This window comes from Macaca nemestrina, chromosome 11 (assembly GCF_043159975.1).
Source record: "Macaca nemestrina isolate mMacNem1 chromosome 11, mMacNem.hap1, whole genome shotgun sequence".
NCBI classification, from domain to species: Eukaryota; Metazoa; Chordata; class Mammalia; order Primates; family Cercopithecidae; genus Macaca; species Macaca nemestrina.
The window spans coordinates 80,700,793-80,727,114 of NC_092135.1; the positions used below are offsets into that span (position 1 = coordinate 80,700,793).

At 37.1% G+C, this 26,322-nt stretch overlaps 1 protein-coding gene across 2 annotated transcripts in view; it reads left to right on the top strand.

The window, feature by feature from the left end:
- LOC105499546 (DnaJ heat shock protein family (Hsp40) member C10) overlaps nt 1–11,343 on the top strand; it is a 53,534-nt gene extending 42,191 nt beyond the window's left edge. For both annotated transcript variants that reach the window (XM_011772168.2, XM_071073006.1), the window contains 3 exons: nt 313–432; nt 8,627–8,731; nt 10,443–11,343. In XM_011772168.2, coding sequence (XP_011770470.1) covers nt 313–432; nt 8,627–8,731; nt 10,443–10,454 — 237 coding nt within the window. In that variant the 3' untranslated portion in view covers nt 10,455–11,343. The remainder of the gene's footprint in view (nt 1–312; nt 433–8,626; nt 8,732–10,442) is intronic.
- Nucleotides 11,344–26,322: the final 14,979 nt, after the last annotated feature.

Below are 26,322 nucleotides of genomic sequence, written 5' to 3' on the forward strand. Positions count from 1 at the left end.
AAGGAGAAAAAGATAGAAACAGAAACACATTTATGGTATGATGTGCCAGTTGTGGGTGGCAGGAAGTTGAGACATTTCAGGATAAAGCCACTCAGTTTTCTTGATAAGGCAAAGGAGGGTTTATTTGCTGTTGGAGAGGTGGTGCTAGGTGAATAGGGGCTTAAAGGGATAATGTGGAAATAATCTTGAGTTGGAAGAATTAAAGTTTTTTAAATAAATTCTTAGATGCAAAATGTTTTATATCCTATTGCTTTTTTGTTGCCAAAATAGTTTATGCCAAACAAAATGACAAACCATATTTTTCTTTTTCAGATGATTAAAGGAAAAGTGAAAGCCGGAAAAGTAGACTGTCAGGCTTATGCTCAGACATGCCAGAAAGCTGGTATCAGAGCCTATCCAACTGTTAAATTTTATTTCTATGAAAGAGCAAAGGTATGTCCAGACTTTCCTCTCTTCCTTCCCTTAGTAGGCCAAGCTCAAAAGATGTGTTTTAGTCTGAGTAATGTTTTTTTCTATTTTCTGCTTCCTGTCATTTTTTTTATATTATTACATATTACTGATACAAGTTTTTAAAATTTACGTGTATACCAAGCGTTCTTAAAAGGTTTTTTTGTCTCATGGTTGATACAGATTCAATTGCCTTAATATTTTTATACTAATTAATAGAAAAAATACTAGAAAGAGACAAAAAAGGTATTATTATTATCTTTGGTGCTGGAATTCAAGGTAATTTTCTACTTCCTGTGAAAGGTTATGGTGACTGTTGAGGTCACTAAGGATACTCTATAATACACACTGCTGCTTGGAATAATATTTCCTTACTATATTTCTATTCAGTATACTTTTTAGTGAGTAAGTTTCAAAGTAATGAGCTTACTTTGTGGGGAGGAAAGAATGATAAAGTATTTGCCATCCACTCATGTTTTCTGTTAAAACATTAAAAATACATAATTTCAAATATTTTCATGCTTTTTATGCAGCGCTTACAGCTTGCACTGAACACCAAGAATGAGTTATCAGACAATTCCAGCCGAGGGGGAGCCCGCCCCAGCATCCATCCACCAAGTATTTATTGAAAGGGCTTGTTAAACCACAAACATCCACTAGATGACCTTTTTGAGGTCCGGTCGTGAGACACCCGTGACCTTGTAAAAGCGCTCAAACTGTGTTCTCAGGAGGCTGTTTTCAGCATTCCTTATCACACCACACCCTCCGCTCCCTGTCCTGTTTTCAGGGTCAAGGAGTTTCATTCTTATGCACATATAACATACACACAGTGCCCCAGTGTTTTTCCATGCCCCGACCTCAAATGCCATGTACGTAAGTTTGAATATGTTGCCGTGCGCCCCCCCACATTTTGAGGGAGAATTAGGTTTAGATCTGATGTTATTTATTGGTAGTGATATTTTAAGATGAGTAGGGCTAAATTAAGAAATTGGATGATGAATTTCAGAAATCTAGAATTGCCACACATCTAGATTTTTCAGTGAATGTTTTTGATTTGTCAATAATCTGTCTCTGTCTTTAGAACAATCTAGAGCAAGCAGAACTTGATGGAGGTGAGAGGCAGCTTATACCAGAGCCTGAGTCTTCATTTCTTTGAATCAACAGCTCTGTTTCTCAGTTTTCAAAACAGCTGAGAGATGGGTGACATAAATAGGAGTCTTCTTCAGATAATATCAGAGAAGCATCAATTTGATGATGAGTCACAAGAGTTAACCATACCATAGACAGAGCTGTTTGAAAAGATGTTGCCATGTGTCCAGAGAAGTCTAGGGGACAAAGTTAGGAACCAAACATCCCTGTCCAAATTGAAAGACAAGGGTGGCATTCAGCCATTGAGGCCAGACAGGAAGACCAAAGCAGAATAATGGTTGGAGTAGAGTGTCAAATGAAACTGTTGTTTAAGAATCCAGGTGGGCAGTTGACACACAAAACAAAATCCTAGCATGTAGTTGGAGATTAGGGTTCACACCAAGATTAAGACAACAGGTGGCCCCAGAAGCAAATAAGCAGGTCAGGTTATATTGACCTGTTCCTTCCCTGCTTTTCAGTCACCTTCCTGCTGTGCGCAGATGAAAACTAGGAGATATATGTTGCCTTCCATTATTGTTGGTCATGGTTGGCAGTGCTTATGACTGTATTAGAGTGGAATGAGTTCAGTCCTCTGGGAACATCTTTGGTTTGTTTTTGTTTTAATTTAAGTTCTAGGGTACATCTGCACAATGTGCAGGTTTGATAGGTATGCATGCGCCATGTTGGTTTGCTGCACCCATCAACTCATCATTTACATTAGATATCTCTCCTAATGCTATCCCTCCCCCAGCCCCCAGCCTCCAGCCCCCCGACAGGCCCCAGTATATGATGTTCCCTGCCCTGTGTCCAAGTGATCTCATTGTTCAATTCCCACCTGTGAGTGAGAACATGCAGTGTTTGGTTTTCTGTCCTTGTGATAGTTTGCTGAGAATGATGGTTTCCAGCTACATTCACGTCCCTGTAAAGGACATGAACTCATCGTTTATTTATGGCTGCGTAGTATTCCATGGTGTATGTGTGCCACATTATCTTAATCCAGTCTATCATTGATGTACTTTTGGGTTGGTTCCAAGTCTTTGCTATTGTGAATACTGCTGCAGTAAACATACGTGTGCATGTATCTATAGTAGCATGATTTATAATACTTTGGGTATATACCCAGTAATGGGATTGCTGGGTCAGATGGTAGTTCTAGTTCTAGATCCTTGAGGAATCACCACACTGTCTTCCACAATGGTTGAACTAATTTACACTCCCACCAACAATGTAAAAGCGTTCCTATTTCTCCACATCCTGTCCAACATCTGTTGTTTCCTGACTTTTTAATGATTGCCATTCTAACTGGTGTGAGATGGTATCTCATTGTGGTTTTGATTTGCATTTCTCTGATGACCAGTGATGATGAGCATTTTTTCATGTGTCTGTTGGCTGTATAGATGTCTTCTTTTGAGAAGTGTCTGTTCATATCCTTTGCCCACTTTTTGTTGGAGTTTTTTTAATTGTAAATTTGAGTTCTTTGTAGATTCTGGATATTAGCGCTTTGTCAAATGGGTATATTGCAAAAATTTTCTCCTATTCTGTAAGTTGCCTCTTCACTCTGATCATAGTTTCTTTGGCCGTGCAGAAGCTCTTTTGTTTAATTAGATCCCATTTGTCTATTTTGGCTTTTGTTGTCTTTGCTTTTGTTGTTTTAGTCATGAAGTCCTTTCCCATGCCTATGTCCTGAATGGTATTGCCTAGGTTTTCTTCTAGGGTTTTTATGGTTTTAGGTCTTACGTTTAAGTCTTTAATCGATCTTGAATTAATTTTTGTATAAGGTGTAAGGAAGGGATCCAGTTTCAGCTTTCTGCGTATGGCTAGCCAGTTTTCCCAGCACCATTTATTAAATAGGGTATCCTTTCCCCATTGCTTGTTTTTGTCAGGTTTGTCAAAGATCAGATGGTTGTAGATGTGTGGTGTTATTTCTGAGGCCTCTGTTCTGTTCTATTGGTCTATATCTCTGTTTTGGTACCAGTACCATGCTGTTTTGATTACTGTAGCCTTGTAGTATAGTTTGAAGAAAGGTAGCATGATGCCTCCAGCTTTGTTCTTTTTGCTTGAGATTGTCTCGGCAATGCGGACTCTTTTTTGGTTCCATATGAACTTTACAGTAGTTTTTTCCAATTCTGTGAAGAAAGTCATTTTCTTGATGGGGATGGCATTGAATCTATAAATTACTTTGGGCAGTATGACCATTTTCATGCTATTGATTCTTCCTATCCAGGAGCATGGAATATTCTTCCATTTGTTTGTGTCCTCTTTTATTTCATTTCTTTTATTTTGTTGAGCAGTGGTTTGTAGTTCTCCTTGAAGAGGTCCTTCCCATCCCTTGTAAGTTGGTTTCCTAGGTGTTTTATTCTCTTTGTAGCAAGTGTGAATGGGAGTTCACTCATGATTTGGCTCTGTGTTTTTTTGTTAATGGTGTATAGGAATGCTTGTGATTTTTGCACATTGATTTTGTATCCTGAGACTTTGCTGAAGTTGCTTATCAGCTTAAGGAGATTTTGGGCTGAGATAATGGTGTCTTCCAAATATACAATCATGTCATCTGCAAACAGGGACAATTTGATTTCCTCATTTCCTAATTGAATACCCTTTATTTCTTTCTCTTGCCTGATTGCCCTGGCTAGAACTTCCAGTACATAAGGAGTGGTGAAAGAGGGCATCCTTGTCTTGTGCCGGTTTTCAAAAGGCATGCTTCCAGCTTTTGTGGGTTTGTCATAAATATCTATTATTTTGAGATACGTCCCATCAATACCTAGTTTATTGAGAGTTTTTAGCATGAAGGGCTGTTGAATTTTTTTGAAGGCCTTTTCTGCATCTATTGAGATAATCATGTGGTTTTTGTCTTTGGTTTTGTTTATATGATGGATTACATTTATTGATTTGCGTATGTTGAACCAGCCTTGCATCCCAGGTATGAAGCTGACTTGATTGTAGTGGATAAGCTTTTTGATGTGCTGCTGGATTTGGTTTGCCAGTGTTTTATAGAGAATTTTCGCATCGATGTTCATCGGGGATATTGGTATAAAATTCCCTTTTTTTGTTTTGTCTCTGCCAGCCTTTGGTATCAGGATGATGTTGGCCTCAAAATGAGTTAGGGAGGATTCCCTCTTTTTCTGTTGATTGGAATAGTTTCAGAAGGAATGGTACCAGCTCCTCCTTGTACCTCTGGTAGAATTTAGCTGTGAATCCTTCTGGTCTTGGACTTTTTTTGATTGGTAGGCTATTAATTATTGCCTCAATTTCAGAGCCTGTTATTGGTCTATTCAGAAATTCAGCTTCTTCCTGGTTTAGTTTTGGGAGGGTGTATGTGTCCAGAAATTTTTCCGTTTCTTCTAGATTTTCAAGTTTATTTGCATAGAGCTGTTTATAGTATTCTCTGATGGTAGTTTGTATTTCTGTGGGTTCAGTGGTAATATCCCCTCTGTCATTTTTTATTGTGTCTATTTGATTCTTCTCTCTTTTCTTGTTTATTAGGCTTGTTTGCGGCCTATCAATTTTGTTGATCTTTTCAAAAAATCAGCTCCTGGATTGATTTTTTTTGTTTGTTTTTGAAGGGTTTTTTGTGTCTCTATCTCTCTCATTTCTGCTCTGATCTTAGTTATTTCTTGCCTTCTGCTAGCTTTTGAATTTGTTTGCTCTTGCTTCTCTAGTTCTTTTAATTGTGATGTTAGGGTGTCGATTTTAGATCTTTCCTCATTTCTCCTGTGGGCATTTAGTGCTATAAATGTCCCTCTAAACACTGCTTTAGCTGCATCCCAGAGATTCTGGTACGTTGTTTCTTTGTTCTCATTGGTTTCAAAGAACATCTTTATTCCTGCCTTGATTTCGTTATTTACCCAGTAGTCATTCAGGAGCAAGTTGTTCAGTTTCCATGTAATTGCAGTTTTGAGTGAGTTTCTTAATCCTGAGTTCTCATTTGATTGCACTGTGGTCTGAGAGACAATTTGTTGTGATCTCTGTTCTTTTACATTTGCTGAGGAGTGCTTTACTTCCAGTTATATGGTCAATTTTAGAATAAGTGCAATGTGGTGCTGAGAAGAATGTATATTCTGTTGATTTGGGGAGGTGAGTTATCTAGATGTCTATTAGGTCTGCTTGTTGCAGAGTTGAGTTCAAGTCCTGGTTATCCTTGTTAACCTTCTGTCTCATTGATCTAATATTGACAGTGGGGTGTTAAAGTTTCCCCTTATTATTGTGTGGGAGTCTAAGTCTCTTTGTAGGTCTCTAAGGTCTTGCTTTATTAATTTTGGTGCATATATATTTAGGATCATTATCTCTTCTTGTGGACTTGATCTCTTTACCATTATGTAATGACCTTGTCTCTTTTGATCTTTGTTGGTTTAAACTATGTTTTATCAGAGACTAGGATTGCAACCCTGTTTTTTTGTTTTGTTTTGTTTTGTTTTGTTTTGGCTTTCCATTTGCTTGGTAGATCTTCCTCCATCCCTTTATTTTGAGCCTATGTGCATCTTTGCACGTGAGATGGGTCTCCTGAATACAGCAAACTGATGGGTCCTGACTCTTTATCCAATTTTCCAGCCTGTGTCTTTTAATTGGGCCGTTTAGCCCATTTACATTTAAGGTTAATATTGTTATGTGTGAATTTGATCCTGTCACTATGATATTAGCTGGTTATTTTGCCTGTTAAGTGGTGCAGTTTCTTCATAACATCGATGGTCTTTACCATTTGGCATGTTTTTGCAGTGACTGGTACCAGTTGTTTCTTTCTAAGTTTAGTGCTTCCTTCAGGAGCTCTTGTGAGGCAGACCTGGTGGTGACAACATCAGCATTTGCTTGTCTGTAAAGGATTTTATTTCTCCTTCACTTATGGAGCTTAGTTTGGCTGGATATGAAATTCTGGGTTGAAAATTCTTTTAAGATTGTTAAATATTGGTCCCCACTCTCTTCTGGCTTGTAGGGTTTCTGCCGAGAGATCTGCTATTAGTCTGATGGGCTTCCCTTTGAGGGTAACTTGACTTTTCTCTCTGCCTGCCCTTAACATTTTTTCCTTCATTTCAACGTTGGTGGATCTGATAATTACGTGTCTTGGGGTTGCTCGTCTTGAGGAGTATCTTTGTGGTGTTCTGTTTTTCCCAAATTTGAATGTTGGCCTGCCTTGCTAGGTTGAGGATAATATCCTGAAGAGAGTTTTCCACCTTGGTGCCATTCTCCCCATCACTTTCAGGTACACTAATCAAATGTAGATTTGGTCTTTTCACATAGTCCCATATTTCTTGGAGGCTTTGTTCATTTCTTTTTACTCTCTTTTCTCTAACCTTGTCTTTTTGCTTTATTTCATTAATTTGATCTTCAATCACTGATACCCTTTCTTCCACTTGCTCGAATCGGCTGTTGAAGCTTGTGCATGCATTATGAAGTTCTCGTGCCATGATTTTCAACTCCATCAAGTCGTTTAAGCTCTTCTCTATGCTGTTTATTCTAGTTAGCCGTTCATCTAATCTTTTTTCAAGGTTTTTAGCTTCCTTGCAATGGGTTCAAACATTCTCCTTTAGCTCAGAGAAGTTTGTTATTACCGACCTTCTAAAGCCTACTTCTGTCAACTCATCAAAGTCATTCTCCATCCAGCTTTGTTCCGTTGCCAGCAAGAAGCTGCGATCCTTTGAAGGAGAAGAGGCGCTCTGATTTTTAGAATGTGTAGCTTTTCTGCCCTGGTTTCTCCCCATCTTTGTGGTTTTATCTACCTTTGGTCTTTGATGTTGGTGACCTACAGATGGGGTTTTAGTGTAGATGACCTTTTTGTTGATGTTGATGATATTCCTTTCTCTTTGTTAGTTTTCCTTCTAAGTCAGGTCCCTCAACTGCAGGTCTGTTGGAGTTTGCTGGAGGTCCACTCCAGACCCTGTTTGCCTGGGTATCACCAGCAGAGGCTGCAGAACAGCAAATATTGCTGCCTGCTCCTTCCTCCAGAAGCTTTGTCCCAGAGGGGCAGCCACCTATGTGAGGTGTCTGTTGGCCCCTACTGGGAGGTATCTCCCAGTTGGGTTACACAGGGGTCAGGGACCCACTTGAAGAGGTAGTCTGTCCATTCTCAGAGCTCAAACGCCGTACTGGGAGAACCACTGCTCTCTTCAGAGCTATCAGACAGGGACATTTAAGTCTGCAGAAGTTATCTGCTGCCTTTTGTTCAGCTATGCCCTGACCACAGAGGTGGAGTCTAGATGCAATAGGCCTTGTTGAGCTGCAGTGGGCTCTGCCCAGTTAGAGCTTCCCCGGCTGCTTTGTTTACCTACTCAAGCCTCAGCAATGGTGGATGCCCCTCCCTCAGCTAGGCTACTGCCTCGCAGTTCTATCTCAGACTGCTGCGCTAGCAGTGAGCAAGGCTTCATGGGCGTGGGACCCGCCAAGCTAGGCGCAGGACCCGCCAAGCCAGGTGCAGGAGAGAATCTCCTTGTCTGCCTATTGCTAAGACCTTGGGAAAAGTGCAGTATTTGGGCGGGAGGGTCCCGTTTTTCCAGGTCGTCTGTCATGGCTTCCCTTGGCTAGGAAAGGGAAATCCCCCAACCCCTTGCACTTCCCTTGTGAGACAACACCCCCCACCCCAAGCCCACTTCAGCTCGCTCTCTATGGGCTTCACCCACTGTCCAACCAGTCCCAGTGAGATGAACCAGGTACCTCAGTTGGAAATGCAGAAATCACCTGTCTTCTGCATCAATCACACTGGGAGCTGCAGACCAGAGCTGTTCCTACTTGGCCATCTTGGAATGCCCTCTCACACTTTCTCCAGGAACATGTGTTCTTGCACAGTTTTGATGTTTTGGGGCTTTTGGAGTCAGTGATGCATTTTTTTTTTTTTTAACAAAGAACAGTTTCATGTTTCCATGACACTATTATTAATATTTATTTTAGGTACATTATGGGTTAACTGTTTTTGCAGCATTATTTCCTTGAAGAGAAGAAATTTGAATTTCAAACACTTCAAGTTTTGGAACAAAAGAACTTGAAAGCATATTTAATCAAGTTTTTTAGGTGGAATTGTTATGTTTTGATTAAATACTTAAAAGATAACAAGTGTTTTTAATTTTAGAGAAATTTTCAAGAAGAGCAGATAAATACCAGAGATGCAAAAGCAATCGCTGCCTTAATAAATGAAAAATTGGAAACTCTTCAAAATCAAGGCAAGAGGAATAAGGTATGGACTAAGCCTAGAGTTGACTTTGGCAAAAGTTAGCAAAATTTATTTTTCCTATACATTACATGTATCCAGAGGCAAGCAAAATGAGGCATCAAAAAATAGTAAGATAGCTAAAAATTCTACTTTGGGAAATAGGACAATCAAAATGTAGCCTAGACACTGAAGTGCTTTTAGAAATTTGGACAAGTAAAACCACTTAACAAAAAATAGTGACTGTGGTCCATGCAAAAACATGTATACAAAAATTTTAGTGGTATCATTCATAATAGCGAAAAAGAACGAAACCAAATGTCTGTCAACTAACAGATAAACGAAATGTGGTGTATCCATACAATAGAATATTTTCAGCCATAAAAGGAATGAAGTACTGATCTATGCTACAACGTGGATGAACTTTGGAAAATATTTAGTGAATGAAGCCAGTCACAAAGACCAAATATTATATAATACTATTGATGTAAAATATCTAGAATAATCCGTAGAGACAGAACGTAGATTAATGATTGCTTGGGGCTGAAGTGGAGTGGAATAGAAAAGAGCGCAAATTGGGTAACTGCTAATGGGTAGTAAGGAGTTTATTTTGGGAATACGGAAAATATTTTAAAATTAGATTGCAGTGACAGTTGGACAACTCTGAATATGCCAAAAACCACTAAACTCCTTTAAATGTGGGAATTTTATAGTATGTGAAATATATCTCAACAAAGCGTAAAAAAAAATAGTGACTATAACCATAAATTATTTAAATTTTGTTCAAACGTAAATAAAGCATTGAGTTGTTAGGAATAAATATACTGGAGCCTCATAACACGTTTTGGATAGCAAATTTTCTTTTGTTCTTGGTGTAATCAGAATGTATTGAAACCCATATTTCTCCTGGCCCCTCTTTGAATCTTTAATCTGTCAAGAAGCAGCACAACCTTTTTCCTGTTACTCTTCAGAAGGCAGTTCAGTTTTACCTTTTTCAAATCCATGTTACTGTAGGTCATATTTAAAAACAGAACAAAGAGTCTATGAATGTTGTAGTGCTTTTAAAATGGAATTTAATACAATCACATGAGGTATCTTGGATTCTTTCCCTGTGAGGCGAAAGGAGGACAAAATAGCTCAGCCTCTGGAAAGGGATAGAGAAGTCTGGCTTTATAGCACCATATTAGACTATAGGTTCTACTGTAATCCAGTTCAAACTGCAGACCCCAATAGACAAAGCCTTATAATAACCTACTTCAAGAATATTCTTTACCAATCTGAAATTTGTACAAATCTGAAATAGGAAAGAGTTATGATTCTGTATTTTCTTGGTTCCACAGAACAAACATATTTTTCTAGTGTTTTACCATATTTTCTCAAGATATTTTATTTTGAGAGGTATAACTTTTATCGTGTTAAATATTTGAAATTTAAAAATTGTCATAATCTAGAATATCATACCTGAAATTAAGTTAAAGAGCTTACTGAATATGCTTGAAATTATGTAAACCTATATAGTTAGTAATATCTGCTGTGGGCAGGTGAGAACTAGGAGATACTCTTTTCTTTTTTATTGTTATGTTTTGGCAAAGTATATTTCATGTCATGATCCATTAAACAAGAATATTGAGTATTTCTGAAAATAAAGTGTTGGTTAGTTTGTGGTGTTTTACCTTATTTTTAACATTGCAAACTCATACTTTCTCCTTTCTCTATTGCCTTTACATTATTATTATAGGATGAACTTTGATAATGTTGAAGATGAAGAAAAAATTTAAAAGAAATTCTGACAGATGACATCAGAAGACACCTATTTAGAATGTTACGTTTATGATGGGAATGAATGAACATTATCTTAGACTTGCAGTTGTACTGCCAGAATTATCTACAGCACTGGTATAAAAGAAGGGTCCGCAAACTTTTTCTGTAAAGGGCCGGATTATAAATATTTTAGACTTTGCAGGCTATATGGTTCACACAAGAGAACAAGAATGGAGTCATCATGTATTCTTCTCTGTTATTTGCTTTTAACAACTCTTTAAAAAATATAAAAACCATTCTTAGCTCAGAGCCATACAAAAGTAGGCCAGATTCAGTCCATGGACGATAGATTGCTGTCCCTCTCTACGGACTTAGGTTTCAGGTGGCTGGCTTGAACATGAGTCTGCTGTGCTATTATCTACATAAATGTCTAAGTTGTATAAAGCGCACTTTCCCTTCACGTTTTTTGGCTGGCCTGAAAAGAGGTAACTTGGTTTTTGGTCACTTGTTCTCCTAAAAATGCTATCCCTGACTATATATTTATATTATGTTTTAAAAACACTCATGATGTGGCACAGTAAACATACCCTGTTATGCTATATTATTATGAAGAGATTCTTCATTGTTTTCTTTCCTTCTCAAAGGTTGAAAAAATGTTTTTAATTTTTCACAGCTGAGAAACAGTGCAGCAGTATATGTGCACACAGTAAGTATACAAATTTGAGCAACAGTAAGTGCACAAATTCTGTAGATTGCTGTATCATCCAGGAAAACCTGAGGGAAAAAAATTATAGCAATTAACTGGGCATTGTAGAGTATCCTAAATATGTTATCAAGTATTTAGAGTTCTGTATATTAAAGATATATGTGTTCATGTATTTTCTGAAATTGCTTTCATAGAAATTTTCCCACTGATAGTTGATTTTTGAGGCATCTAATATTTACATATTTGCCTTCTGAACTTTGTTTTGACCTGTATCCTTTATTTACATTGGGTTTTTCTTTCATAGTTTTGGTTTTTCACTCCTGTCCAGTCTATTTATCATTCAAATAGGAAAAATTACTTTACAGGGTTGTTTTACTGTAGCTCATAATGATACTGTAGTTATTCCAGTTACTAGTTTACTGCCAGAGGGCTGCCTTTTTCAGATAAATATTGACATAATAACTGAAGTTATTTTTATAAGAAAATCAAGTATATAAATCTAGGAAAGGGATCTTTTAGTTTCTATGTTGTTTAGACTCAGAGAATCACAAATTTGTCAGTAACATGTAGTTGTTTAGTTATATTCGGAGTGTACAGAATGGTAAAAATTCCAATCAATCAAAAGAGGTCAATGAATTAAAAGGCTTGCAATTTTTTCAAAAACCTGTTAGAATATGCTTTATTGTGTTTGGAAGAGTTTTCTTTTTTTTCTTTTCAATATCACTTTATCCTGCTCACCAGTATTTCCTCATAAAGGTTATTATAGCCATAATTAATATTAAAATAGACTTTGTTCTTCATATTCTCCCATCTTTTTCTCTACTGTATACTCAACTCTGTCTGGATTCTGCTGTATGCCTATGGGCATATATGGAACAGTCACCACTTCTCACACTTAACACCAGCTTTTTGAATTATGATCAGTAAAGGCAAGAGCCTTTCATTCTCAAATGTTTAAAGCCTAGAAGTTCTACAAATTTGGCTTGTTTCTACAGGAATCCCAAAATGGAATGCCTAAAGAAGTCTTACTTGGAATATTTACTAAAATGTACTGGTTATGTGCATATCACCACCCTGGACACTGAGGAGTGTACAAAAGGAATCTAAGACATGGTCCCCATCTCCCAACTGTCTGTAATTCACAGTTTTGTCACTGAGCTCATAGGGTACTTACATTACTACCTATAAATGTTTCCTACACTTGTTAGTTGAGAAATACTTTAGGCAGTAAATAAAATAGTAAATATTATGTGTCCTATAATTTGACCTATGTGCCTTTGGAATCAGCTCTAAGCCAGGGCCCCCTAGTAGTCATGTTAAGTAACATGTATCATAAAGTGATATACATCAAGGTTATCTTATACAGTCATAACAGTATTATTGAGTCTTTCAAAAACAGCTGGCAGATTGAGCTTTTAATGGCTGTATTGATGCAGTAGATAGAGCACCTCTAAGGAGTACCAGGTATAATGTGCCATTTCTCTGAGCAACACCATTTTTGTGTGCAGCTGACCCTGTGTAACAAGTTATCAATTTTAGCTGACCAAAGCACATTCTATCACACAGCCAGCCTTGGAAATTCAGTCCATTTAAAGTATGTGGCTTACAGCCAGGTATGGTGGTGTACACCTGTTGTCCCATCTACTTGAGAGGCCGAGGCAGGAGGAATTGCTTGGGCTCAGGATTTCGAATCCAGCCTGGGCAACATAGCAAGACGCCATCTCAAATAAATTGTGTTTTGGGCATTAATGATGTTTGTCCATTCTAATTTCTCAAATTTTATTTAGGTCATTCATAGCTTTTTTTTTTTAAAGGTATATGATTAAGATAAAGGAAAAGTAAAATGAAATGGTTATTTAATAACATTTTACATTCTTAAAATTTTCTTTAAATTTACTCTTTGTTTTCTGATAGTGCTCAACGTGGGAATTTTTTTTAGAAGTACGGTTATCAAAAAAACGTTTCCTATGGGACACACATTTCAAAGATGTTTAGTACAATAAAATTTTTAGCATTTTTAAGTTATTTGAATAGAATTTTTGTGTAATATTTAATCTAGTATTAGTCCTTAAATCTGCCAAAACCAGATAGATGTCTTAAATTAGGGACATTTCTTCCATTGTGACTGTTAAGAAATAATACAAAGATTAAATTAACAAAATACATTTTTAATTTTTATACCTATAGAATAAAAATTGATAATGAAGATGAAAAGTAAATAACCTTTCTGATAATATTCTACTTTACACATATACTGAAAATTTACATATACCCAAATTCTTCTAGTGAAGAAGTTTGTAATATGGTTTGGGTATTTGTCCGCTCCAAATCTCATGTTGAAATACGATCCCCAATGTTGGATGTGGGGTCTGATTGGAGGTGTTTGGGTGATGGGGGCTGATCCCTCATAAATGGCTTTGTGCCTTCCCCAGTGGTATTGAGTGAGTTCCTGCTGTGTTTGTTCCTGCAAGAGCTGGTTATTAAAAGGAACCTGGCACCACCACCTCCTCTCTTTCTCGCTCCCTCTCTGTGTGACATGCTTACTCCCCCTGTGCCTTCTGCCATGAGTAAAAGCTCCCTGAGACCTCACCAGAAGCTGAGCAGATGCTGGTGCCATGTTTTTATAGCCTGCAGAACTGCAAGTCAAATAAACCTTTTCTTTATAAGGTAACCAGTCCCAGGTATTCCTTCATTGCAACGCAAAACAGACTAATACAGTTTCTTTTAAGTAAGAATTACAAAATTTAGGCCAATGACCAAGCTGAGTATAAATCACTAATCATACACAAAATGTGTTTCACTGGCTTGAGTCATTTTTCTATTTGACACTGAATTTACACTTAGATTCTTGTACTGTCACTGAGTACCTTTGTGAACAGCTAGGTATATTTTGTGAATAGTAACTAGCCATAAATATAGCCAAAGTCTCATGCCAAACTGGTCTACATCAATATGGACTCCATAAATGCATCTTTCAACCACTTGATTGCATTAAGTAGTCATTTGAGTGCATCACCTAGTGGCCTGTGATCCTGAAAGTTAGTAATCATCCCCAAAAAGGTGTAAATTAACTACTGATAGACAATCTTCATTAAACAATTGCTATTTCCTTTTTTGTTTTGTTTTTTTTTTTAATACTTTTAAGTTCTGGGATACATGTGCAGAATGTGCAGGTTTGTTACATAGGTATACATGTGCCATGGTGGTTTGCTGCACCCATCAATCTGTCGTCTACGTTAGGTATTTCTCCCAATGCTATCCTTCCCCTTGCCCCCTGCCCTGCCGACAGGCCCCAGTGTGTGATATTCCCCTCCCTGTGTCCATATGTTCTCATTGTTCAACTCCCACTTAGGAGTGACAACATACAGTGTTTGGTTTTCTGTTTCTCTGTTAGTTTGCTGAGAATGATGCTTTCCAGCTTCATCCATGTCCCTGCAAAGGACATTAAAGTCATCCTTTTTATGGCTGCATAGTATTCCATGGTGTGTGTGCCAGTTTCTTTATCCAGTCTAACATTGATGGGCATTTGGGTTGGTTCCAAGTCTTTCCTATTGTGAATAGTGCTCCAATAAACATACGTGTGCATGTGTCTTTATAGTAAAATGATTTATAATGCTTTGGGTATATACCCAGTAATGGGATTGCTGGGTCAAATGGTATTTCTAGTTCTAGATCCTTGAGGAATTGTCACACTGTCTTCCACAATGGTTGAACTAATTTACACTCCCACTAACAGTGTAAAAGCGTTCCTGTTTCTCCACATCCTCTCCAGCATCTGTTGTTTCCTGACTTTTTAATGATCGCCATTCTAACTGATGTGAGATGGTATCTCATTGTGTTTTTGATTTGCATTTCTCTAATGACCAGTGATGATGAGCTTTCTTTCATATCTTTGTTGGCCGCCTAAATGTCTTCTTTTGAGAAGTGTCTGTTCATATCCTTTGCCCACTTTTAATGGGATTTTTTTCTTGTATATTTAAGTTCCTTGTGGATTCTGGATATTAGCCTTTTGTCAGATGGATACATAGCAAAAATTTTCTCCCATTCTGTAAGTTGCCTGTTCACTCTGACCATAGTTTCTTTTGCTGTGCAGAAGCTCTTTTGTTTAATTAGATCACATTTGTCTATTTTGGCTTTTGTTGCCATTGCTTTTGTTGTTTTAGTCATGAAGTCTTTGCCCATGCCTATGTTCTGAATGGTATTGCCTAGGTTTTCTTCTAGGGTTTTTATGGTTTCAGATCTTACATTTAAGTCTTTAATCCATCTTGAGTTAATTTTTGTATAAGGGATAAGGAAGGGGTCCAGTTTCAGTTTTCTACGTATGGCTAGCCTATTTTCCCAACATCATTTATTAAATAGGGCATCATTTCCCCGTTGCTTGTTTTTGTCAGGTTTGTCAAAGATCACATGGTTGTAGATGTGTGGTGTTGTTTCTGAGGCCTGTGTTCTGTTCCATTGGTCTATGTATCCGTTTTGGTACCACTACCATGCTGTTTTGGTTACTGTAGCCTTGTAGTATAGTTCGTTCTTTTTGCTTAGGATTGTCTTGGCTATATGGGCTCTTTTTTGGTTCCATATGAAATTTAAGTAGTTTTTTCTAATTCTGTGAAGAAAGTCAGTGGTAGCTTGATGGGAATAGCATTGAATCTATAAATTACTTTGGGCAGTATGGCCATTTCACGATATTTGATTCTTCCTATCCATGAGCATGGGATGTTTTTCCATTTGTTTCTATCCTCTCTCATTTCTGTGAGCAGTGATGTGTAGTTCTCCTTGAAGAGGTCCTTCACATCCCTTGTAAGTTGTATTCCTAGGTATTTTATTCTCTTTGTAGCAATTGTGAATGGGAGTTCACTCATGATTTGGCTCTCTGTCTATTATTGCTTTATAGGAATGCTTGTGATTTTTGCACATTAATTTTGTATCCTGAGACTTTGCTGAAGTTGCTTATCAGCTTAAGGAGTTTTTGGGCTGAGATGATGGGGTTTTCTAAATATACAATCATGTCATCTGCAAAGAGAGATACTTTGACTTCCTCTCTTCCTGTATGAATACCCTTTCTTTCTTTCTCTTGCCTGATTGCCCTGGCCAGAACTTCCAATACATAAGAAGTGGTGAGAGAGGGCATCCTTGTCTTGTGCCAGTTTTCAAAAGGCATGCTTCCAGCTTTTGCCCATGCAGTATGATATTGGCTGTGGGTTTGTCATAAATATCTATTATTTTGAGATATGTTCCATCAATATCTAGTTTTTTGAGTGTTTTTAGCATGAAAGGGTGTTGAATTTTATCGAAGGCCTTTTCTGCATCTATTGAGATAACCATGTTTTTGTCATAACTGCTATTTCAAATGTTTGGAGGAAGTAAAATGTCTTTAAAAGAATAAGTGTTGATTTTTGGAAAATATGAAATTGGAAACTTAGAAAACTTGGAATTCTAAGTGGCTGTTTATATTACCAAATGGTAAAACATTGGCTAACTAAAACATCGTTCTGAAGCCAATAAACTAGCAAAAAGCCCCACCTATGCATTGAAATATCTTTCTCAGGTCATTAGATAAAGTATATGGCACTAAGGCAAAAAATACATATACACACACACATAAAATATTTCAGTAGCCACTGCCAACTGAAAGTAATAAAATGAAACAATTTGTTGGCTTTAGTGTATTTAGGAAAAATCATTTGTTTACAAGACATCTTCCCTTTCTTCAGTTATCATGAAAATTATGAAGGTAAGGTAAAGTCTGTACCATTTTTCCTCTATTTTTGAGAAACCTTAGATTTATATTGTCTGTAACCTAGCTTTCTTCTTTTATATTTTAACTATACTTTCTATTTTGTGACAGGAGTGAAAAGGTTTTTAATGATTTTAAACATGTTTATATATATTTTTCAGACTCGGAACAGCAGTATCTCATGTTTTACTATAAAAACTTGGGGATATTACTTGAAGATCAGCTATATTGTTATTTTTAGTATCTTAGCAATTCATCTGTCAGTAATCACCAAAGAACTCAAGAATGAATAACGTGATATATCAAAAGGCCTATAATCTCAATCATCATGTTAAGACTTTGGAAAGTTAACTTGTATTAATTAACTAATTGTAAATTAATCCTATCAAGTTAATTTGTAATAAATTCAAGAGGCAAAATGAAAACCTATTTCACTACAGGGATTAAGTAAACTTTAAAATTCATTTTGTCGGCTGGGTGTGGTGGCTCACACCTGTAGTCCCAGCACTTTGGGAGGCCAAGGTGGAAGGATCACTTAAGGCCAGGAGTTCAAGACTGGCCTAGCCAACATAGTGAAACCCCGACTCTACTAAAAATATAAAAACTAGCTGGGCATGGAGGTACATACCTGTAATCATCTACCCAGGAGGCTGAGACAGGAGAATTGCATGAACCTGGGAGGCTAAGGTTGCAGTGAGCAGAGATCACACCACTGCCCTCCAGCCTGGGTGATGGAGCGAGACTCTGTCTAAAAAAAAAAAAAAAATTGTTGATATTTTATATAAACTTAAAATTAAGAAACCTCCTACACACGCACACACACACAGCCATATTGTCATCTCTGAAGATAGCAGCCATGTGTGTCTTATTCCCTGCAGTGCTGGCAGAACTTAGCACATTGTTGATCCATAGAAGCAGTGTATGTTGAAATTGACAAACAGAGTAGTATGCTGTTGACTGTGTTTAAAATTAATTTGCCAGAGTTCTACTGTGATAAGAATTTCTGACTAGAAATTATAAATTCATTGTTTTATGCCTGAAAAATTATAAATAATGATAAGTTTAATTTGTAGCCCTTATAGCTTAGAAGCATTGTAGTTGATATTATAGTAATCTTTTTAGATGTTAGTAATTTTTTTGTAAAACTTAAGGTAGCTTTACCTATTAAAGTAGCACCTATTCTTTTGAAAGGGATTTTCTCAAAGGATTTTTAGGGCTTCATAATTTCTTGGTGCTCTGTGTAAGTCCCTCTGATAGACTTCCCTGAAGGATTTTAAACAGAAATAACATCAGGTACCAGTAGATGGCAGTGAAAAATAAGCAGACACAGTTCATTATTCCAATAAAATGCCATTTCTACCTCAGTACTGGACAAGAATCACACAGCCTAATTGGCCTTTGTTTTTTCACTAAAAATATCCTGAATTATCAGTCACTTATTTTTGACTATGAGAAATTGCAAAAAAGTTAAAACTATTTTGCATCCAAAAGTTTGTGATGTAGTGTAATAAATAAGACAAGTGTATGAACGGTATGACAATAAATTTAGAAATTTATTGCACACACACTACTATAGACATGTAAGATACATGCATGTATTGGAGCTCAGCAGATTCCCATTCATGAAGAATGGTGCCTGTATAACAGTATAAATGGATCACTTTTAATAAATAAAACATAAAATTGGACTAATAGCTTTTTTTTTTTTCAATTCAAAAGTCTCAGGGTTTTCTAGGGTTTTTAGTACTCCTTTAATTTGTGAAATAAGAGACACAGTCTTCAGGTAAAAAGAGGTCTCTGTCAAAGCAATGGGTTTACTGAATTCTTGCCCTGTAGTCAAGTACTTACTATGAGTTTCAAAAAATTGCTTACTTCATGTCTCTGTACCCTAATTAACTCATTTGTTAAGTGGAAAAAATATTTCATTAAGTAGTCATATAGATAAGATGAGGTAATGTGTTTAGAAAAATCAATGTGCAGGCAAGAATCAGGAATGTGGGAAATTTTGTAGGACAAATGATATGATTTCTTTAATGAAAAAGGGAAAGATATCATATAGCTTAAAAGGAAAAAGAAAAAGACTTTTCAGTCATATGAGCCAAATGCAGTGTGTGGGCTACATTGGCATCTTGATTTGAACAATTATATATACAGAGAGAGAGCGAGCTAGAGAGAGAGTAGAATATATTTCATATATATAAAAAAAACAGTTGGGGAAATCAGAATATTTGAATTTGATATTAACTAAGAATTGTTTGCAGGGGTTGTTATGTTGTTACGTATTCTAATGACTTTTTTTAAATAATGAAAATGTTTGGGATTTGCTTTAAAATAATCCAGTAACCAGGATGAGAGAGAATCCAAAGAGGGGGAGATAATAATCCAGGGACTTTGGGTAGCTGTTAAATGGAACAAGATTGTCTGTAACATAAGTATTGAAGCTGATAGAGGATAGATATGGGTTGATTATATATTTGTTTTGCTGGAAAATGTTCCATAATACAGTTTGAATAACTAAGTTCTAATTTCAAAAATGCAAAATATTGTTTTTACAACTAAGATAACATTGGAATTTATACAGAACCCCCAATGACAAGTGTCTAATCAACTGTTTGCCAGGAAAGCAGTTTACCAGTTAGAGGTAGAATAGTTACAGGATAAAAATGGAATTGGTTGGTTCTAAGTGGGACCACTTTCAAAGAGAATGGTTAGAATTCATTTTCTTTTCATTACTTCCTTTCAGCTTGGAACCTGAGCATCATTTCACCATTTTGAGCCTCAACATCTCAATATACTGGAAAATTGTAATCCTCTTCCCTTCACTGAGGTCATAATACTGAATTCTGAAATGTAAATAATTGACTAGAGATTTTCTAGTTAAACTAGACTGATGAGGTCTCACCACTTTCTTCAAGGAAAGTTGAACCTGCCTGAAGGCACAGGGTACACCATCTTCCTAAGGTGTGACCTCCTGTTCCCAAAGGAGTAGACCTAGGTGACCAACCAGCAGCACCTAGCTTTTGCCAACTATACAGCTTTGAATAGCCTTCCACCCTTGTGTCCTTCAAACCCCATTCTTGCCAAAGCCAAGTTCTCTCCCTCTCAACAGATTTCTCAGCACACATCAGATTACACACCAATCTATGAAAAACTATTTTTAGAGATTATTACTATGGTCCGAATGTTTATATCCCCTCCTGCTCTCTCTAAAATTATGTTGAAATCCTAACCCCCAAGGTGACGGTATTAGGGACGTGAGGCCTTTGGGAAGGGATAAAGTCATGAGGGCAGAGACCTCCTTTTTGAGATTAGTACCCTTATAAAGAGACCCATCTCTTGCTCATCCCTTCTGCCATGGGAGAACACTGAGAGTGAGCCATCTATAACCCAACAAACAAGGCCCTCACCAGGCACTCAGTCTGCCAGCACCTTGATCGTGGACTTACCAGCCTCCAGAACTGTGAGAAATAACTGTGTTGTTTTAAGCCACCCAGTTCATTTTGTTACAGCAGCCTGGACAGACAGTATATTGAAAAAAATCAGATTTGCAGCTCCACTGGTCATGTAAATGCCAGAGGAGCTGATCCACAGTCAGACGTTAAAGCTTCTTTTGGAAGCTATACTGGCTTGACAATCTCCCCATACTGATTCAGACTCCAGCAAGGTGCACATCACCCGCTAGTCATTGTGGCTTCTTCTACTTTAAGGCTCTGGAATTATGGAAGAAAATAGGGTGGGCCTACTGTCTCTTCCTACTGTTTACCTGGTGTTTTGATTCTGAAAAGTTTATAAGCTCTGCTATTCAAGAAGTTTATACAAACCCGTAATCTACTACCAAACCATTCATTTATCATGACAGAACTGCCTACCAAAGCCACATACTTTAGATTTTAGATCTTTGCAAGACTACCACTGAAAGTTCACATGCTTGGTTAGCAGTCTTAACCTCTAACCAATCGAACAAATCAAAGACATCTAATTTAGTCAAAATAGGTATGGGAATGAAAGTGAGACATAGAGGCCAGGTGTGGTGGCTCACACCTGTAAACTCAGCACTTTGGAAGGCCCAAGCAGAAGGATTCCTGGAGACCAAGATTTCAAGACCAGCCTGGACAACCTGGCAAAACCTCTCTACAACAAAATTCAAAAGTTAGCCAGTCATGGTAGGGTATGCCTGTATTCCCAACTCCTTGGGAGGCTGAGGTGGGAGGATTGCTTGAGCCCAGGAGATCGAGGCTGCAGTGAGCCGTGATCACACCACTGCACTCCAGCCTGGGAGATAGAGGGAGACCCTGTCTCAAAAAAACAAACAAAAGGCAAAGACTGATTTTAGGAGTTTGGTGTCTCCAAATTGAAGTAACACTCACATAGAAAAATTAAGGCATATTCTTTTACTGTACTCCCAGAAATATGTTTAACAAATATTTGAAGAGCCACTCTTTAAGATAAATGAGGCCTTTCCAATTTGAGCCTCATAGAGTGGCTCCTACAGAGAAGGGTGGCAAGAAAGGCTGTTCTGCCATCAATGAGGTGGTGACCCGAGAATATTCCATCAGCGTCCACAAGCTCATTCTGGAGTGGGATTCAAGAAGCATACCCCTCAGCACTCAAAAGAGATCCAGAACTGTGCCACAAAGGAAATGCACGTTGATACCAGCCTCCACAAAGCTGTCAGGGCCAAGCAAATAAAGGATATCCCATATCTTATCCATGAGCAATCGTCCAGAAAATGTAGTGAGGATGAAGATTCACCAAACGAGCTCTATACTTTGGTTACCTATGTACCTGTTACCACTTGCAGAAATCAACAAAGTGGATGAGAACTGTTAATCATCAAATAAGTTATAAAACCACCAAAAAATAGGAGAAAATAGGAGCAAAAGCAAAATATATAAATAACAAATATTAAAATTTGAAAAATATATTGGAAATAAGGATGGAGAGTTTAAATACTTATCTAAAAAGGAAAAATGTTAGCAATGGGTTGTAGCAATAAGTCCGACTGTAAGTGATGGTCATATTTGTGTTCTTTAGTCCCAGAGAACAAAAGGAAGTGAGCTTATTCCACAACACAAGCAACGTCTATTTATCTCAGAGGAAATCCAGGGAAGTTCCTTCCTGGGAAGACGGAAGGGTAGACTATTCAGAAGTTCTCTAAAATGGACTTCAAGCTCTATGACTTTATGATCACTTAATATGTCTACAGATTTTTGTGGGGAAGAGAGATTTCAAGTTAAAGGTCATTTTGTGTCTTTTTTAAAACTCTTGATTCCTTTTAGAGTTTTTAAAATTGTGATAAAGTACATGTAACAAAATTCATTATCTTAATCATTTTTAAGTAGTAGACAGCTCAATAATGTTAAGTAATTTCACATTGTTCAACCAATCTCTAGGACTTTATCTTGCAAAACTGAAATTTTCTATCCATAAAGCAAAACCTTTTTATTTACCAAGGCTGCTAGACCCTGACAGCCATCACCCTACTTTTTATCGATTTGACTATCATAGATATTTAATGTAAGTGAAATCATACACCATTTGTCTTTTTGTGATTGCTTACTTTACTTAGCATAAGTCCTTGAGACTCATCCATGTTGTAGTATGTGTCATAATTTTCTTGTTTTGAGACAGTCTCACTCTGTCCCCCAGGCTGGAGTGCAGTGGTGTGATCTCAGCTCACTGCAACCTCCACCTCCCAGGTTCAAGCGATTCTCCTGCCTCAGCCTCCCAAGTAGCTGGGACTGCAGGCAAGTGCCACCACACCAGCTTATTTTTGTATGTTTAATAGAGACAAGATTTTACTGTGTTGGCCAGGCTGGTGTCGAACTCTTGACCTCAGGTGATCCACCTGCCTTGGTCTCCCAAAGTGTTAGGATTACAGGCATGAGCCACCACACCCAGCCAATTTTCTTCCTTTTTAAGGCTGAATAATATTCAATTATATATACATTCTACATTTTGTTATTTGTCCATTGATAGGTTGCCTTCACCCTTTGGCCATTGTAAATAACGCTGCTATAAACGTGGGTGTACAAATTCAGAGACCCTGCTTTCAATTCTTTCAGCTATATACTTAGAAGTAGAAGTCTATATCATAGTAATTCTGTTTTTAATATGGGGGGACCTCCATACTGGTTTTCATAGCAGCTGCACCATTTTACATTCCCACCAATAGTGCACAAGAGTTCTGGTTTTTCCACATCCTCACCAACAATCACTTCTTTAAAATAGTAGGTATCCCAATGAGTGTGCGTTCATATCCCATTGGAGTGTTGATTTGTACTTTCAGAGTCTATTACTTTTTCCATAACAAAGCACTTTGTGGGAAGTTAGTTATTTTACATTCTCATACTGTGCTTTGTATTACTTTCCCATTTAGATGTCCTTTTCATCCTTCACCTTATCCTATAAACCCCAAATCTAACTTAAATCCCAAATCCAACTTCCACTGTAAAGTCTTTGCTGACTTCTTTACTTCACATTGATTTCTGAATTTCTAAAATTTCCTCACTACCACAAAACTTAGTATTTGTTTATAAGAAAAACCTTTATTCAGCCCTATATTATTCTCTAACTGTTCCATATGTTATCTTCCAAACTAGATTGTTAGGTCTTCAAGAGCAGAAGAAATTTGTTTTATACTTACAAACTTCAAGATTTGCTGAAGTGCTTTGGGTGCCAAATGCTTCTAGCTTATTCATTTAATTTACATGACTTTCTGCATGTGAAACTTGAGAAAACTGCAAATCGAATACCTTGGTCTTACAGAACTGAACAATACTTAAATGTGTTTAAATCTGCTATATAAAATGTCAGACATAAAAACCAATATCTAATGAAGCACCTTTTCCCTTTTCTAAAATTCAATAGCAATGGCTGGGCACAGTGGCTCACACCTGAAATCCCAGAGCTTTGGGAGGCGGAGTCAGGTGGATCACTTGAAGTCAAGAGTTCGAGACCAGCCTGGCCAACATGGTAAAGCACCGTCTCTACTAAAAATACAAAAAAAAATGGCCAGGTATGGTGGTGCATGCCTGTAATCCCAGCTACTTGGGAGTCTGAGACAGGAAAATCGCTTGAACCTGGGAGGCAGGGGTTACAGTGAGCTGAGATCACATCACTGCACTCCAGCCTAGGCAGCAACAGTGAAACTCTTATCTCAAAAAAAAAAAAAAAATTACAATAGTAATAATTATGCCTTCCAACACTATAATCAAATAACCTTACTTATCAGTTCCATTGCCTGCTAAGCTTTTTTCCAACTTTTCCTTTTTTTTATTCTCTTATTTCTTCCAAGTAACCATATTCTCTTTTCCCCTCCTGTTCAAGAGTCTATGCTCTTTCTCTCTTTGTTCACTATTTTGGTATTTAAATGTTATGACTTATTTTCAAGTAAATATTTTTTAAAGTTCTTCATTTGGGACAAAATATTCACTACATAAATTCAGTGGATAAATACCCCCACACAGATTGACCCTGCATGAAATCTGTTCCCTCAGAAGTAGGGCAATTCATTCATTATGAGATCAAGCCATAAAATTTAAATCCAAGCAGTAATTCTCCAATTAAAGTAACTCTAGAGCTTAGTTTTCAGTCCTGAATCATAACTAGTTGGCAACAAAAACTAGTATGCCATCATGTGAATAAGCCTTAACATAAAAACTCACCCAGCCTCAAAAGTTAAAAATTAAGAGAGAGATGTATTCAGGTGGCCATTTATACACAATATTTTTGAATACTGTTCTGGCCAAATTAGTATCAAATGAGTTACTGTAAAATGAAATTGTAAAAGTATATAAACATCTTAAACTTTAAAAGCTCAGCCCAGTTAGAATGTGTGTTTCTGAAACTATGCTGGGGAAAGTAGCTCTGTCCATAATGGTTATATAGTTGTTAGCAAAATATTGGTCAAAACTTTTTCAGTTTAATGAGTTTCAAGATACGCTTCAAACTGGCCTCCTCTGAACTCTTTCTTGACAACTGAAACGTGGCTCCAACAATGACTACTTTATTCTTCTTCTCATTTATTTTCTGTTTAATAAATCCAGTATTTGGGCATACAAACTATATACAAAATTTTAAAACACTCTAATGTGGATAAGACACCTCAAAAACAGGAGTTTAGTCATTTCAGTCACATATTTCTAATATGTAATAAGATTTTCAGTTAGTAGTTATCGTTTAATTGCAATATGGAAATAGATGCTAAAAAATCTAAGTTGCATCTTACATTTCAACAATGGATGTTTAAAGTGTTTATAAATTGTGTTTTGCATTTTACAACATATTGAAGATACAAATTTTAAATTTAACTCTAAACAATGCAATAATCTAGAGAATCAGAGAATTGGATCCTAAAACACCTTGTAAGTTCAGCCCTGTTGACTGCTCTGTTTCCCTGTCCTAGAGTGCGTGAACTTTCAAAGCCAGGACACAATCTTCACTTTTCATGCCATCATCTTGACACTCAATACATGTTCATAGAGTAAATTAAAGAAAAACAAGATGCTCAAGTCAATTTATAAGTAATCCAAAAGTTTGCATACCATCAGTGAACAATTATTTTTTAATCTCTATGCTATAATCTTGCACAAGTTTCATTAGAATTAAATGCACTAGCTGAGGTCTATGTTTATTAAATGAGGGTTACAGTAGTTGGTTATCTTTGTGAGGGATTTTGAGGGTTGTGGAACAGGATAACATTTTGAGGTACAAAAATAATGAAGAAGATATATTCCAATGTCTTTCCTTCCCCAAAACTTTTCATTACATCTGTTATAAACCCTGGTAGAATTGGTTTCCTTTTCAGCTTCCTGTTTTGTCCCTCAGTGTTCACAAAAGTCCCATCTGATAAATGTATTGTTTAACCTCTCTCATTATTTGAAAGAAAACTCTTTGCTCCCTGCAGATTATAGACCTATTGACTTAAGCAGTCCATCTAAATGCATGCCAGTTTCTTTCTTAATAAATTAGAGGCCTATAACCTCAAACCAGTTTATCTGCAAGAGAAGTGTGTGATGTTAGACTCAACTCTTCCACTAATGGAACATCATAATCATCCTTGTCATCTTTCCTTTGGCCTTCCTGAATAGAAATCATTTATGAGCTAGTTACATGAGCTCAACATGAGCCCCATGTCACTCAGCAAACATTTATTTCAGTACTTACAATGTGCTAGGCTTTGTTCTGTGCATTTAAGATAGTGCATTAAATGTACTGACCTCATGAAGATTCTATTCTCGCAGCAGGGAGATAGACAATAAACAATATAAGTAAATGTTAAGTATATTAGAAGTATGTTAGAAGATGTGCTGTGAAAGAAAAAGGTAGAACAGGGTATGAGGGATTAGGAGTGTGGGGACAGCAGCAGGAGGGTTGGGGTATTAAATAGGGTGGGCAGGCCTGGTCTCCTGGAGA